The 16,296-nt window shown below is 40.8% G+C and overlaps 1 protein-coding gene across 13 annotated transcripts in view; it reads right to left on the reverse strand.

Moving 5' to 3' along the window:
- HTR2C (5-hydroxytryptamine receptor 2C) overlaps positions 1 to 16,296 on the reverse strand; it is a 215,900-nt gene that overhangs the window by 9,326 nt on the left and 190,278 nt on the right. For 12 of the 13 annotated variants that reach the window (XM_075763239.1, XM_075763246.1, XM_075763243.1 and 9 more), the window contains one exon: positions 6,176 to 6,376. The exons of the other annotated variant lie outside the window; for it this stretch is intronic. In XM_075763239.1, coding sequence (XP_075619354.1) covers positions 6,176 to 6,376 — 201 coding nt within the window. The remainder of the gene's footprint in view (positions 1 to 6,175; positions 6,377 to 16,296) is intronic. 13 annotated transcript variants of the gene reach the window in all.

A 16,296-nucleotide genomic window follows, 5' to 3' on the forward strand; every position in this document is an offset into this window, starting at 1 on the left:
AAAAGGGAAAAGTAAACTAAAACAAATCTGTTTGGTTTCTTAACAGAAGTGTCTTGCAAAGTGCCTGCACACTTCTCTAATAAGAACTAACAGGCAGCAAGAAGTAAACCCCAACAGACAGTAGCCTCCTGACTTGCATTTTGAAAGAAAAGGCACCGCTTTCAGGAAGCAAAGCTGTTCAGAGGCAAATTGAAGAACATGAGCTTTTGAAGTATTCAAAACCACAAAAATTCCATATATTCCCCATATGTCAGCAGACTAATTGCAGTGCATTTCATGTGCTAAAACAGCAACAATGCACCTTCAGGGCTGGATTAGGTCTAGTTTTATCTAACTGTTCTAATAAAACAAAAGTGCCAGCCTTGCATTGGTTTAAAGTCAAAGATAAAAGGGGGTTGAACTTTGAAGGATCTACCTGCCCGCAACAAGCACAACTCTAAACAGAGGAATGTAATTACTGCCTGTGCTTGAACTAGCTGCTGACCTTTACTTAAACCTTGCAAGTGCACTGAACAACCTGAGCCCAGATGGAAAACCAGAAAACATCAATAAAAGGCAGAAGAAATAAATTATTTTCCCACCTGCTCTTCTATTTTGCTAAATGACTTCTCTTGGTTTGCTCAGCCATGTGTTTCCAACAGTGCATTTGAACAAAGGGGGATGGGGCTCCTGTTCCTGCTCACAGCATACCTGCTACCAGGGCTGAGCTTACCCCAGAAATCAAACACAGATGCCTGAGCTGATATTCAGTAGCAGTAACCTCGAACAGGAGACACTGGCATCTCCCTTGCCCCTGGGAATGGATGTGGTGGGATGGTCAATCCATCTTCTGTGCAAAACACTTCACAGACTATCACCATGTGCTGCTGTGCCAGGCAAAACATTTCACTGACATTTGATGACAAAACAAACCAGTCCAGGCACCTGTGCCTGAAGTCCCAAGGTAGTTCCCTTGCTAGGAACTCAGCTTGTTATCATCTGCTATGATCTTCCTCACCCTGGTAACTCTTGCTGATGTGTTAGGGAGATGAATGCCCCTTTGGGTAATAACAGTACAAACACTCAGGCGAAAGAATGTCTTTAGTGAAAATAACTGTATGGGAAGCAGAGGCAGACAAAGCCTTAGTGTCATGTGCTAGTCCATAAAGCAAGGGTTTTTGTCTCACCCACGACCAGAAGGTAGGCCTGAAAAAGTTTTATGAGCACAAACCTGCTCTACCACTCCACCAGAAGTAGTAGCCAGGCTTGCAATGCTAACAGCACCTCTGGATTCACTTGATGCTAACAAAAACTATTAGGATTGCCACCACTGCAGTACCTCTGCCTACAGAAATCATTGACCACAATCCTCATGCTCATGAGGGAAGAACTTCAGTCAAACATACACTGTCAGACATTTTATGTCAAACATAAAAAGTCAAAAATACATTAGTACAATTTTCTCTCAAATCTGGAGAGAAACTAATGCTACCCTCTCTTAGGCTTTACTAACGTGCAACCGTTTTCCTCAGCAGTAGTGTTACTGTCCTTCTACCAAAGCTGTGCCTGTAGTCAGGAATTTGTACGCTTTTCCAGGAGGTGAAGGGTGCCTATGTAACCTTTGCCAGAAATAATAGTCTTAACACTTCTTCCTTGTCTCCAAGTGATTAGCCATGAACAGAACCAGCCTGCTTGGTGGGAAAGGTTTGAGCAAAAACCTGGTAACCATTTTGACCACCCATTTGTTGTCTTCTCCATTAGCAGTGGTTTTGCCATTTTTTTCCACGAAACGTATCCAAGGATTTGTTTGCTAACCAGGGCCTGAAGCCTGCAAAGAAATTCATGAGTGTGTGTGCTGCTATCCCAAACCACAGTCTCTCAGGAGCAACTACTGCCCAGCACAGAACAGAGGGTGCTCAGGAGCAAGCGTGTCTCATCAGCAAGTGTGCCATGGGAACAAATACATGCCTTGCTGTGAAAGTCACTGATCCCAGAGACACACCTATGGGCAGAAATGCAAACCAAAACCCTAAACATGCTCTAAAACTATGACCCGAGGGCGACTATGTGAATTACTCCAGTCCCTCTTTACTCCCATGCACAACCTGCTCTTAGCCTGTAAGGAGACTACAATTCCTTTTAATATCAGTGGTGCCGCTCCAAGCACGTTCCTCAAACTGTGTATCATTTCCCACTGGGATTATCCCCAGTGAGATAGGGGAAGGCTTAATTGATATCTGGAGGCTCTTTAAGGACATCATCAGGGCAGCGTGGATGCATGGGGCTACTCAGCCTGTGTGAAAGAGGAACACTCAGGGCAGAAGCAAAAAGCTGTTAGACATAAGATCACTTAATCTGAGATGAGCACTTACTGATCCTTGCAAAACATGTCTTTCATACTTCTATAAATAGATCTCCTGAATAAACCAATGAAGTAGTATGAAAGTTAAATGGAGATGTAAAATTCCTTTTTAAAGTTGAATGGTTTATTCTATATACAAACTCCGGATATCTACCTGAAATCAAAATTATAATATCATTAGTGAGTCAGAGAGAGAATGTAAAGAAAAAAAAGTCCAATTTTAACACAACACATACCATGGTATTACCATAATTCAATAGCGCATTTCCTTTTTTCTGTTACTTATTCTGTTTTCAAACAAATGAAGAAACAAAAGACATGTGGGGCCTGCTTATGGCACTGATACAAAGAGCAGAATTTAAAAGATCGCCTTCTCTCAGTCACTTATCAAGTAAATTGAATTTATAGTTACTAAGAATGTCAAACTGTGAGCTGGGAAATTGGTAGCATGTGCAATTTTGGTGCTCTCTAGTAAATGACTGAACCATGAACATTCTGGGAAGCAGTGGAAAACCCCTTTTGCACTAGCAGGCACGCAGCTGGGCCACGAGAAGCTTCAGAGTTAAAATGTCTTATTTTCATATCAGAAGCAATGTGTGTGCACCCATCCACATCACTGAAGTTCTTTCATTCACATAGAATGATAGAATCATGGAATGGTTTGGGTTGGAAGGGACCTTAAAGATCATCTAGTTCCAACTGCCCTGCCATTGGGGGTTGGAACATTTCCAAAGTGATATTTCTTTTATATTAATATTAACCAGTTAACACTTTCTCCTGTATTATACAATGTGCATTTAAGACTTTGACTACCTTTCACCACTCTTTCTGAGAGCTGCATGGGGATCTCCCCTCTCGGCCAGGGTGGCCCAAGGCCACCTTCCTCAGAGCAGGATACAAGGAGTCCAGTAAGTCCACGTTATCTGTGAAAACCTTTGCACTTGCAACTGTGCAGTCTGATGTCTTGAAACAGCATCAAGATTCTGCCAGTAAGCTCATATCTATAATTTATTTTCATTTTCAATTGTGTGGATATTTCTGTTGCCTACCTTTCTATTTCCAGCCTCAGCGCAGTGCTATCTATCACAAAACTAATTTTTACAAGCCCAGCACTCACAGCACCCATTTTTTCTCTAAGTGAACACAAAAAATCTTGCTCAGGTTACATTTGCTAAAACACAGGACAACTGGCTGTGGCGTATTTTAATCTGGAACAAAGAAGGCTTTGGAAAAGCCTATCTGGAAATAAAGCAATTGTCAGCAGACAGGAGGACTCTGTTATGTTCCCCTACTTAAAAACCCAATTGTAGGTTTAGGCTTCTGCAACCCGCCAAATTAATAGCTCAATGAGCAAAGAACCTCTATTATATATTTTGCTGTCAGCATTAACATTTCAGGAAAATGGAATGCTACTAATTAAGATAGATTACATGCTTTTTACTTATTATTTAAAATTCTGATTCAGGAACTGAATTCAGGATTCTTTACATGGGGTGCATTTAAAAGTTTCTTCAGTCCAACTGAAGCAGGATTTAGGAAAGGCAAACTGACCAGCCTGCACTTAAGTGCTGCTGTGATACTTAATCACGTAAACATGGCCTTTCCAAGTGACAAGTAGGTAAAAGCCAGAAGACAGCAACTTTAGTGAGTTCTCTTTCATTCCATGTTCAGTGTATTCCTGTGTCTGTCACATTTCTAAATTCATTTATGAAGTAAAAATAGTTATGCTAAAGTAATCAAGAGTACTTTTCTTTCTCCATTTAATGCAACCTTCTGGAGAAAGCCCAAGAAAATGGGTAAGCCCTACCACAGGCACTGGGGAGGGTGGAAATCTGACAGCATTGCAGTGCCCTGAACAGACCCTCTGGGGAGTATCGACTCTGCCTGTTTCTTCAAAAAAAGGGATGCAAGCAAAGACTCCCCTGGGCCAGCTGTATCTGCATCAAAGAGAATGAACGAAACATAAATGAAGCCCTGACATGCTGTACACCCTCTGGGCTATGATCCTAGCAAAGGAGGGCATGCAGGTACAGCTGTAGTGCATCTCCCTTCCCAGCCTGGGGAGGGAAGTGCTGCCCTGCGCTGTCCCCAAAGCACTGTGCACTGCAGACATCCCACTGAGCGACTGCTCACAGCTTCTTCCTAAGGACTTTTGGATGCTGGGGAATAAATGCAGCGCTCATTGTCTTATTGAGGGCTGACAAGCCATGTGCCTGAAAGAGAAAAGTGCCATTCCATCTCCTTTCTAAGCTATTTATTTTAGTGTTCATTATTTCACCTGTTTTGCATCCTATTGTAAATGCAGACTTGTTAAACATCACCTAAGAAAGCTGGCCAGCACATTCATTAAGCACTAGCCAAAATTTCTAAGGATATGTCTGCAATATGTAAAGCAGCACAGGCAAAAATCTGCAAGTTAGCTCCAGAAATGGAAGCAGACCAGTCTTATTGCCCAGGTTTTGCAATGTGCTACTTAATGCTGCTGACAGAAATATATGGCTCTGCTGGGGTGGGGGGGGGGATACCAGCTGCTCCCTCTGTCTTACAGTGCAACACAGGGCACAGATTCTGTGCTGACTCTGAACTGCCTGTGCAAATCGAGCCTAGGCATCTTGCACATGAAGTTGTTTACATGTGACTGCTTATGCACTGAATTCAGTAGCTTGCTTTCTTTTATGCCAAACAAGCAGCACAGAGAATTTAAAATAATAATTTAAAAAAAAATCTTAAATGAATTGATTAAGCCCAATCCAATTTCACTGTGGATTGTATTACCTAGAGGAACCGTAGCAGGCCTGTAGCACGTGAAAAGTGCTTTCTAACAGATATTCTTGTTATATTCATGAGAAGAGAAGGTATCTTCCCCCCTCCCCTTTTTTTTTTGCTTTTTTCCATAGCCTTTTTCCATGGCAAGCTTCTTCGAAAGTGGCCCCTGCAGCACCTAGACATCCAGTATCATATTCCACTTCTAAAGGAGGCAAAACCCAAGAGAATTTCAAGCACCTGAAACATGCTTTTCCTTGCAGTACAGCACTGAAACTGACAACTGCTTTACAACAGAAAAGTTAAATGTTAAATCTTTGTAAGACTTATTCAAGCAAAATAGGCAATACAGCAGAGGGAAGTGCAATTCTTCTGACCCTGCCCCAAATGTCTCTTTTATAAAGCACATTGAAAGAATTCCCCCCAAAATGTTTTTCTTCACATAATTCCTGATATTACAGTCATCTTGCTATCATATTTCCATTTTTCCTTATTTTATTGCTGCTTTATTTATCGCTTTTTATCAAAGTGATAAAAAAGTGTCTCAGTACTAGCAGCAAAATCCAAATGTGGCAGAGTATAATACGGGCTACAAAGCCTGCACAAGAGCAGTAAATACCTCGCTGGTAGCCTGCCTTCAATTCTGCGCTGCTTCACGTAAACCGCTACCAGAATTTGAGTGAGTTTAACTGCAGCAACTGCAGTGTAGACGCGTCATTTGTACTGGCTGGGTTTTCCTTCCAGAGTCTTTGCTAATGCTATTTTCTGCTTTGTTTACACAGCAGTTTTATAGTACCATTTGTCTGTGTTACCGTTATTATTGGCATATTGATATGTACACAGCAGCAATGCTTCAGCATTGGAAGTGGTGGTATTCTGAAAAATGACTACTTATTTTGGTCACTGACCAACCACAATGAAAGATTTCTGTTTCTCAGTAATCATTTATTATATTCAAACATGCAGGCCAGGTAAATTAATTTGAGTATCCTTTTAAAAATCCTAAATGAAAATTGGAGTAACACTATTATTCATTAAGACACAGTTAAGATAGTGAGCCACATTGCTTACCTATGGATATGGTCCAAACTGCAGCAATTTTCATAATAGCCTTGGTGCGGGAATTGAAGCGGCTGTGCTCAATGGGATTGCGTATTGCTACATACCGATCAAGAGAGATGGCACAGAGATGCATAATAGATGCAGTTGAAAAGAGCACATCTAGGGAAATCCATATAGGGCACAACTGTTTAGGCAAAGGCCAAGCATAATCTGAAACATAGAGAGAAAAGAAATGAAAGGAAAAAAGAAAAGGAAATAATTTGGGAAGCTAGGCCATCATTTCTGAGAAACCACTGGGATATTTTAACTCTATGATACCAGTAAGGGGCATGTGCATGAGGAGTGGACAAAGAACTCTTTCGTGGGGCCTCTCTCCAGGCAGTCCCTAGCTCCGGACACTCCATAAACCTGTAGCCAGTTCCCACACATCTGTTTGCTGTGACAACTAGCTAAAGGCAAAGCAATATTAATTTGGCAGTGCCTCCAAGTGACCATTCTAGCTCTGTTCCTCTCTCTTAACCGTTCCCCCATATCTTTACAAAATCAAATATTACATTAATTTATAATTGCCTCATCACATTCTTTTGATGGATTGCACAAGGCTGTGTGACATTGACTTCGCTCAGATCCTTTCTAAAGCTTTCTTGATGCATACTTCTCAGTTTCTGTCTGCTGAGGAGACAGGTAGCAGACAGTTTTTCTGCACAGTCTAACAACTAGCTAAATGACACTACTTCAACTTAAATATTCTTCCCAGGCAATATATGCCTTAATAACAGAGGAATATTTGCCTCCTCACAGAGCAGCTGGGATTGAGTGGCTGAAATTTGAAAAATGTTTTGAAGGTAGACAGAGCTGAGTATTATTCTTTACAGATACAAGTATGCCAGCAAAGTGAACAGACCAGATAGCTACATCTGACAGCAGCTGGCACGCAGCTAATTTGGGTGCCTGCATTTATTAATCAGTTTACTCAAGCGGAAGTACAGCTTGAGAATAAAAGTGACCCAGAAAGATCCTCAAGGGGCACTGGTATTTAAATTAAAGCTCAGAGAAAATTGATTTGTAAATGATACTCCCATGTTAATGCCCGGAATGGATTGTGTGAGATCAATAACATGTCCTGCCAAGCTCTGGGCTTCTAACACACTTATCAACAGTATCTATAGCAGCTAAAAACATGAGAGACTTCATAATAGTTGAATAATGAGATATTCTTGTGTCTTCATTCAGAATAGGGATATCTAAAGCAGTCTTGAAGTTCACTCCAAGGATCAGAAACATCACTCTGCAGAGTCAATGTTGTATTAAGAATGATGCAGCTCCATGCTACTGATCTCGAATGGAAATGGAGAAACATTAGTCTCAGAAAGCATATTTTGAAACAAATAACCCAGCCAAGAGAGACCCAGGATACCTTACATGCAGAAACCTGAGATGAACTGAACCAGAGCAAATTATTACAAATTGTTCCAGTGAAGCCCAGGAGCCCTTCACAAAGAGCATGGCAGAACGAGATGGACACATTAGCTCATTTTACCAGTGGGAAACCCACAGAAATGCTAAGTAATTCACAAAACCCACACAACAAGACCTCAGCTCTGGGGAGATAAACCATTTATTTCAGTAAGTTTGCACCGCCCCTACTAGATGGACTGTAAGTGGCTTGAAATCCAAAGCAACAAACATTTCAGAGGGAACTAATAAAGCACTTTGTGGCTGGAGCATCTTTATTTTAAAAGGCACCTCTGCTGTACAAATGAATTGAACTTGGTTAAATTACGACTCAGCCCCTTTACAAAGCTACGATCAAATTCTGTGCCTCCTGCTCTCGTTCACACTTTGCAATAGCTTAGGACATCATTGCCATCAACCTGCAATTGAGCTCGGAGCTCCAGCGAAGCACATCTCATTTCCTGGGTCTTTAATGCCCCAGGGAAGAACAAGTCTGATCTTCTTCAAGTGGTACAGTTGCACTCTGTACAGCCCCAGACTTTTGCTGCCAGCCCAAGCTAAAACATAGTCAGTCACTATTTATCCCTTGCTACTTCATCCTCTGAGTTGCCAGAGCCATCTTTCTGATACAGGCTGAAATGAGCTGTGAGCACAAGACCTGGAGAAAAGCACCAGGGAGGGTGCCCTGACGGAAGAAGCGGTCCCTGTGAATATGCGTGGGGCGATCGCGACTGTGCAGCAGCCTCTACACAGAGGGACGGTGATGGTAATGGCTGCTCCCCCCATCAGGCAGACGGCCAGGAAATCTCCGGTGTCTCCAGAAAGGAGTGCCAGGCCTCCAGGCTCCTCTGCGTGGGAGCATCTCCAATCTGATCTATGGCACTGCAGTGGGTACAATCTGATTCTTGATATTTGCTAGACCTGGAAGAGGTTTCTACAACAACCACCTTTTCAGCATTATTGAATGATGAATAGCCTCTCTTCTTCCTTTGAGCTACCCGAACACTTCCCGTGACTGATTCCCCCTGGAACACCTTCTGCTATTGATGTGAACTAGGCAACAGAACTACAACCAAAAAATTAGCAGAAGCAAAAGCAACAGTAAATGTCATGGCATAAATGACAAATCAATGACAGAAATGACAGAAATACCCATGGTGTGAGGTAAGTAGGTGTCGCCTGCTGTCAGCCCTGGTACTGCAGGTGCCACAGCCACCAACAGATCAAAGTAATGCTGCCCAGAATTACTGCCCAGGCAAACTGTCAGGATGTCTTTAAAGATAAAGGTGATATGAGAGCCCTCCTAATGGCTAATCCTTTTAGTCTTTAGTGTCCCAAGGCACTCTGTTATGCTTCTAGCTGAAAAGGCAGTTATATGAGGAGACATTTTACTTTATCAGGAAATTTCCTAAAATGATCTGCAATAATAAAATGTCACTCTGGAAATTTGTAGAATGGCAGCTTGTAACACATGACTGTACCTTGATAGGAAGGGCATAATATATATCTTATCTCAAAATGCAATCACTTTTAAGTAAGCATAGTGTGTGCATTTGAAAAACACCTACACAGCCTACCGAGCCAGTAATTTGTACAAAAAGAAAAAAAAGCGTATGCTCGTTCTGTTTTGAGTAAATGTACAAAACATAGGAAATGTGCTCTGTGACTGTGCCAAGATGCAAACAAGGATTAAAAAGCCAATTCTGTTAATGGTGCTATACCTTTAAAACAATCTTATCCTCAGAAATACTCTATCTGCAGAAGGTAATATTTCTCTAATTTGTTCTATTTTCTCTCATTTAATACACAAAGAATAGCAATTAGCATATATTTAGAAGTGCAGATGACTGAGCGAAACGAATTTTTGGACCCCAGCACTTCTAAGCTTTAGTAACTGTATTTCCAATGAAAAGCATGCATTTCAGTCCAAATTTGGCTCCAGAAAGAATGAAACTAAACACCTGGGTAAGCAAAAATGAAATTCTTTGTAAGAATCTCTGATTTTTGTACCTTGAATTAATCTGTACCCTTAAAATCAGTCATATATTTAATGCATTGGCTGGTAGACCAGATAGGAGAGTGCTGAAGGGAATTAGATGAATCCAGGACATCAGAACAAAAGGCAGTATTTCTTTACTCAGCGTGTAATCAAACTGCATATTTTTTTGCCTCCAGACATTTTGTGGATGCTAGAAGTTTACACTGGACAAATTCACAGAGAAAAGTGTGTAGAAGACTATTGCAATGATATTACTTTTAGATCAGTGCTAGCTTCTGGTTAAGGAAACTTCTGGAGAATGGCTAAGGAAACTTCTGGGTAACTGCTTTCCTTCCTGGAAGGCAATTTCTGCAGAATGCCTGTGTATATCACTTCAGCCTCCAACACTGAATAGCATCTCATAGAACCTGAGATGCTGTTATTCTTCACAGAAAACGTAGGTCAAACACTCATATTTAACCAGGAGTCATGGTCCATAGTTGGGATTTCATCTCCTGTGCTGGGATGAAAAAGCAAACCACAGTTCCTGCATGTCACTGAACAGCTGAGATGGGCACAAACTGTTGGCAGCAAAATACAGAAACTCAAAAGCATTTTGGCAAAGTCGCAGACCATCTCTGTGTGTAGCTAATTTGCTGTGAGAGGAGAGTTCCCTTAAATTTTTCGTGCTTTCCATCAAGAAAGATGGCAACAATGAAATTTAATCACTTTTGTCAGAGGTTTTATGCATATGGGTAAAAAGTGTTGTATAACACTCTTATTATGGTCATTGTGCTGTTAACTGCATGAGAGTCAAAATTACCAGCCACTGCAGCAGGAGGTGACTGAATAATCCAAAACACAGCAAATGGAAGCAAAATTAATTATGTCGAATAGTAAAACAGAATTGCTCCAGATTGCAGGAGAATGGCTGAACTGAACAACAAAAGAAGTGCTAGAACCTGCGGCTGAAAAGCAACTATGGGATTGCAGAATAGATGGAGGCTGATTGGTACAAAACCCCTTCCTTCTCCCCAAAAACCTAGAACAAAATCTCATGAGCTTTACCTAGCTTTTTTTGCTAAGCTGGAGTAGACAGGAGTTTTGTGTACATACACAGGGTAACACACATCACCCTACGAATGGACTGGCTCACTATATTTACATTTAAAACAATAACTATTGCTTATACATATTTCTTATACATATTGCTTACACATATACTACCCCTGTAACACAATTTGTCCCAGGATACCTCCTGGGAATATGCAGTGTAACACTCAGGACAAGTCTGGAATAATAGTGACAAAGTATCTGCTTACACCACAATAAAGTGAAGAGTTATGTAAAATTCATCCCTGTAGCTTCAGAAATTTTTCATGGCAAACTCACAGTAAGCTGCAGCAATCATTTCTTTTCCAGCCACAAATGGGAATTTGGAAAAGGCTTCAGAACACATTTGTTGTGTTTAGCCAGTACTTTATACCTAACAGGATGGATAAAAGGTTAAAAAGCACCCTTCAAAATAAGGAAGAATAAGGGTATATTTTGTCTTTTAGGCTCATGATGACAATTTTTTTTTTTATATATATATATACACGCACACATATATAATGTATATATACATATGCATATGTACAGAAAACAGAGCGAAGAGGTGCAGAATAAGAACTAGAGATGTTTATCTGTTCAATTACAGCTTCTTTTAATGTTGTTCATTGGCTTGGCCAAAAACTAAAATACAGGTAATATTTTTCCTTTTGGGGTTCTGATACTTACTGAATTTACATTTCACTTTAACTACTTGAAAAAAATTGAACTAAAAATGGTAGGAAATCATTATGTTTGAATGAATCTTAATCCCGGTACAAAGCATACTTTCCCAGCAGTTAACTGGGCAAGACAGTACATGCTTGAAGCACCTCTTGATCATCTTCTAGCTGCCACAGATCTGTTCCAGGCCATACACTGATCTACTGCTCTGACTCTCAGAAAGCTCGATGACAAAAAACCAGAAGATGCCTCACCTAATTCCCTGAGAAATGAGGATGCAGTCTTTCAAAATGAGAAGAGTACAATACTCAGTAACGGCATTTGCTCAGATTTCCTTGCTGTAACTCAGAGCAGCATGCAGACAGTGGGAAACAGCAACCCAGATGTACCCAAAACCTGTCACTTTTGGAAAGATTTTGCAACTTTTGAAGATTCTTTCACACATTCCAAGGAAATCCACTGTTGTGTGCAGTGGAAAAAAGCCTACCCTTGCTCACCGCTAAGTGTCTTTTTACCTCCATTGCACCATTAACGTATTGCAACTGAAGCATTTTATACTAACCAGACCTTCCAGCATTCACTTTAAAGTTTCGTAGCTGCTTTACAAAAATAGAAAGCAATTACATACAGTTTCAACATTACTGCATTGCATTATTTCCAAGGGAATGAAAGAATTTAAATTATTCTCTTCTCTCTCTCTCTTATCTAGAAAGTAAAGTATTTCTTACCCTGAAATACCACATCAGTAAGCGTAAAGCTACGTATCTCTTTTTTTGCAAATTTATTTCCTTCAGATTTACATAGACAAATGACTCAGAGACATCTGTATCACCCTGAGTCACACAACTGAGGGTGCTGAAAATCTCCATCATGCCTGAAAAGTACAGAACTTCTTGCTTGACCCCCCCACAGTCCTCAGTGATTACTAGCACATTCGCAGAAGGGATCATGTGCGTGAGCCAAGCTTCCTGGCTAGAGGAGCAGCTGATCTCAAGGGCAGCACTGCCAATGCTTCTGATTTTATCATCAATAGAGTGGAATTTAATGTTTATCTGTCATATTGACCTCCTGGGTGCTGGGCTACATGAGAAATTGACTGCATTCTTTTTCTAGCTTGCATTTTTCTAGAGAAAAAAAAGCTATCCTAAAGCTATCTGGATCCCTTAAATAGTATAAATTCTAGCACAGCTAAGCACAGGGACATAACCTACACACAAAGAATGAAGACACCTCTTAGGAGGACTGTATTCTTGAATGCTGCAAGTGCAAAAAGGCTTGAGGGTCCCAACAGATGCTCAGCAGAGGATGGGTTCTCTGGTTATATGATGGCTAAGAGGGTGGAGGACACCACCAAGTAAGAAAAGGAGGGTGACACTGTGTACAGATACGGTGTTTGTGAGACCACCGCTGGCACTCTGCACTTGACCTGAACCTCTGCATCTAGAAGATGCCTTTTTGCCATCGTGCAACTCTGCACAAAGAATTTGCTTGAGTCTGTCCCACCAACTACATCCAAACCGGGCCATGCCACCATTCCTGAGCTTCGTTTTTATCTCTGAGCTATTCTTTTTTCACATCATGGGGCCATCAGCATCGCACAAGTGGCCCTGGGACAGGGAGCAGCAGGCAATGGGCACGGAACAGTGCGGTCTCCTTTGGAAACCCCTCACCATTGAGGGAAACCCTGGTGGAGCTGGATGTGCCTCCAAAGCTCTTTTGGTTCTTACATCACAAGTTATAGTGATTAAATGATGTGACTGTATTGTATTGCAAATTAAACAATTGCACCCATTGTGCTGTTTTGAGAATTTTAAATAACTGTGTTAGATTTTGCTTTTGGCAATGCAGTATGGCAATGACTTGGAGTCTTGACAGGACTTGTCAGAAAGAAGAAAATTTAAAGCCAGAATGGATGTAATTATCTGATCTAGGGAAAGGTTGCATGAATATCATTTAAGTGATATTTTAAATGCAAGGAGCCAGCTTTATCACATACTATACTTAAAACAGCCCTGCTAATAAAATGGGATTTTTGCTAAGAAGAAAACACAGAAAACGCTGTTACCATCCCAAAGGCAGCATCTCTTCTCTTAGGGAAATATCAAATTATTCCGGTGTGGTCTGTCATTCCATGAATCCATATGTTACCTTAATCTCTTAATTTATTGGTGGAGACTAAAACTATGCTTGAGTAGGAGGCTCAGTAATGTTCTGTGCTCACAGTTAAAGCATCTGCAGCTGCATCTGGAATTTTTACATTGAGTGACATGGACAGTTAACAGGGCAATGGTACAATTAATTGAATTGTATCATCAACTTCATATAAAGGGTTCCTTACAGCATTTTAACTCCAACAGAGATATGATTGCTTCACACAATTCTGAGATATAAGTTCTTCATAATACCTTATCTAAATGAAAACACAGTCTAATAAATTATTCACACCAGTAAACATTTTCTTTTTACTGATGTTCTGTATGTCAGCACAATGGCAGGACAGTGGTCTCTCCTTTAATTTCCTTCATGCAGGTTATGGATCAGCCTTCACCCGTTACTCAAACAACTAATAAAACAACAGTTGAACCAACAGCATGCTGGAAAATAAGCCCACAAGCAAACACAGAGCTCAAATGAATACCTTCTAAATGTAAAAATATAAATATTTTCCAAAAAACTGTTTCATAACAAAGTGTGCAAACATGTGACAGTAACAGGTGGTTTTCCCTGTTTTTGATGAAATTGGAAAAGTTCCATTATTGGAAGAAATAGTTGCCAAAACATACAGATCATCTGAGGAAACTAAAATGCAGAACTGAAAATGATGTGGCATTATTCAGATTACAGCTGGCTGTTGAGCAGTTACCTTAGTTGGAACAAAGAAGCCATCTGCTCAAACTCAGAGTTTCTAATATCAAATAAAGTTTAGACTATGGCTCTACCCTAGGACTGGCTTAGGTTTGATTTCAGCATAACTCAGTGGCAATTCAGATGTTCATGCCATCCTAACAGCTGTCTGGGAGCCTACCTGTGATTAATCTTTTGTCTCAGCTCAGGGTCCCTCCTGGCAATGCAGCTGAACAAACTGGCCTCCAAATCCTCATAAAATGTCTGATTATGGAAAGAGACATAATAAGAATCTCCTTCATTTGATGTAAAGGGCTCTGTATTCAGAGAGCACAGGTCTGTCATCTTTACCTAGCCAATGCTTTTACTAAATATTCCAGGAAGATGGCCAATTTAATAAGAATTGACCTAGTTACTCTAAACCAACCTCTGCAAATCACTAGCATTAACTTTGAGCATGCAGATGCAGATGTTTTCAGGAGTTTTGTTAGACTGGTATACCTTGCACACCCAATCAGTATTTTTTCACCATATGTGGGGAGAAGTAAAGAATTGCATCTTGGGATATAAAGGATAATGTGAGGCCAAAGCACAATCTGCAGTTTGAAAAGTGGCAGTGATTTTGCCTCCCATTTGCTTGCAGGCTGCTGGATGTGATCAGGACACAACCATCATTTTGGCCCTCGTTCAGCACAGCCCGACGTTTGCACTGGTCTAATGCCAATGGAAAGTGCAACCCATGCTTAAGTGGTTTGAGGAATTTAGGGATATCGAAGTAGTTCAGTGAGTCAGCTTTCCTTCTTACTGTATAGTGCACCTTCCTCAACAGCAGGAAAGCTATTAGGGACAGTGGGTTAATTGTCTGGCTGAACTTCATGCCAGTGTGAGTCACGGTTTGCTTGTCTGATGAGTTTAAAAGCCACTATAAGCAGTCACTGAGACTGATAATGGCAAGAAATCACTTCAAGCAAGGGAAATAAGCCATATTTTGGTGACACTCATAGATGCTTATTTATTTCCACTTCTGGTATTTCTCAGACCAAAGGACTTGCAAAATGCATTCCCTGTTTAGCTTCCTCCAAGCCAATGGGCATCTCTGGTTCTTCATGATTGTACAGGTAAAAATGCCAGTGTGAGAGTGCTCCACAGAACGCACTGTAAAAAGCAATTATTTGGTGATTGCTAAGAAGCCTAGAAATTCTGCTCCATATACTTGAGTGCCATCTACTGTCCTCCTGTCACTGAATACCTGATGCAAACCTCCTGCTTACAAAGCATTTCTGCCACCGTACCCAGGCTGCTTCTGACCAAGAACAGGTATGTCTTTCATTATAGGAGAAGTGTCAGGCTGGAGTTCCTCACATTCACTGTGGGACTCTGAAAGGTGATAGAACAGCACCTTCGGTGGCTTTCTCAAGGAATAATTTGCTAATGAACACTATTCCATATGCAGTAATCCCAAGGAAATCTGTGAACATGTGAGCAAGCACCACTGTTTTCTAAGAGTTTAATGGCCACCATGTGTCAACTCAGCATAGTAACCTGTGCACGTGTGCAACCTGCCCCAATTAAAAGGCAATGCAACGAAGAATCACTGTTCTTCCCTGAAAGAGGAGTGGAACAGAATTCATCCAGTATGTAAACAGGATTAAAATATTTAATTAAATAATTTAATCATAATCCAGAAAATGCATGTATTGCTAATCAATTCTATACTGTATAGGAACAGCCTGCTGAACCATGCAAGTGTGCACACAGCCACTAGGTTGCATCCAGATATGTACAGTTATCCATCAGGATTCTTGTAGTGGTACAACCCAGACTTACACTTTGGGGGAATTTTGATGATAACTTTCTTTTAACTGAGGAACAGGATGTAGAAATGAGATGAAGCAAACAACTGCAGCTAAACTGGGCCAAGTTACTTAACTGCTTGAGTTCTTCGCAATATGTGAAAAATAACATTTCAGTAGCCTTTATCTTCCAGTATAATGTTTCAAAGTCTGCAGTCCCCTTCCCTCCACAGTCAGCCTTAATTACCTGGCTGTCCTTCCCCACTTCTTCCCAAAATACTTAGATG

Source organism: Balearica regulorum, chromosome 11 (assembly GCF_011004875.1).
Source record: "Balearica regulorum gibbericeps isolate bBalReg1 chromosome 11, bBalReg1.pri, whole genome shotgun sequence".
NCBI classification, from domain to species: Eukaryota; Metazoa; Chordata; class Aves; order Gruiformes; family Gruidae; genus Balearica; species Balearica regulorum.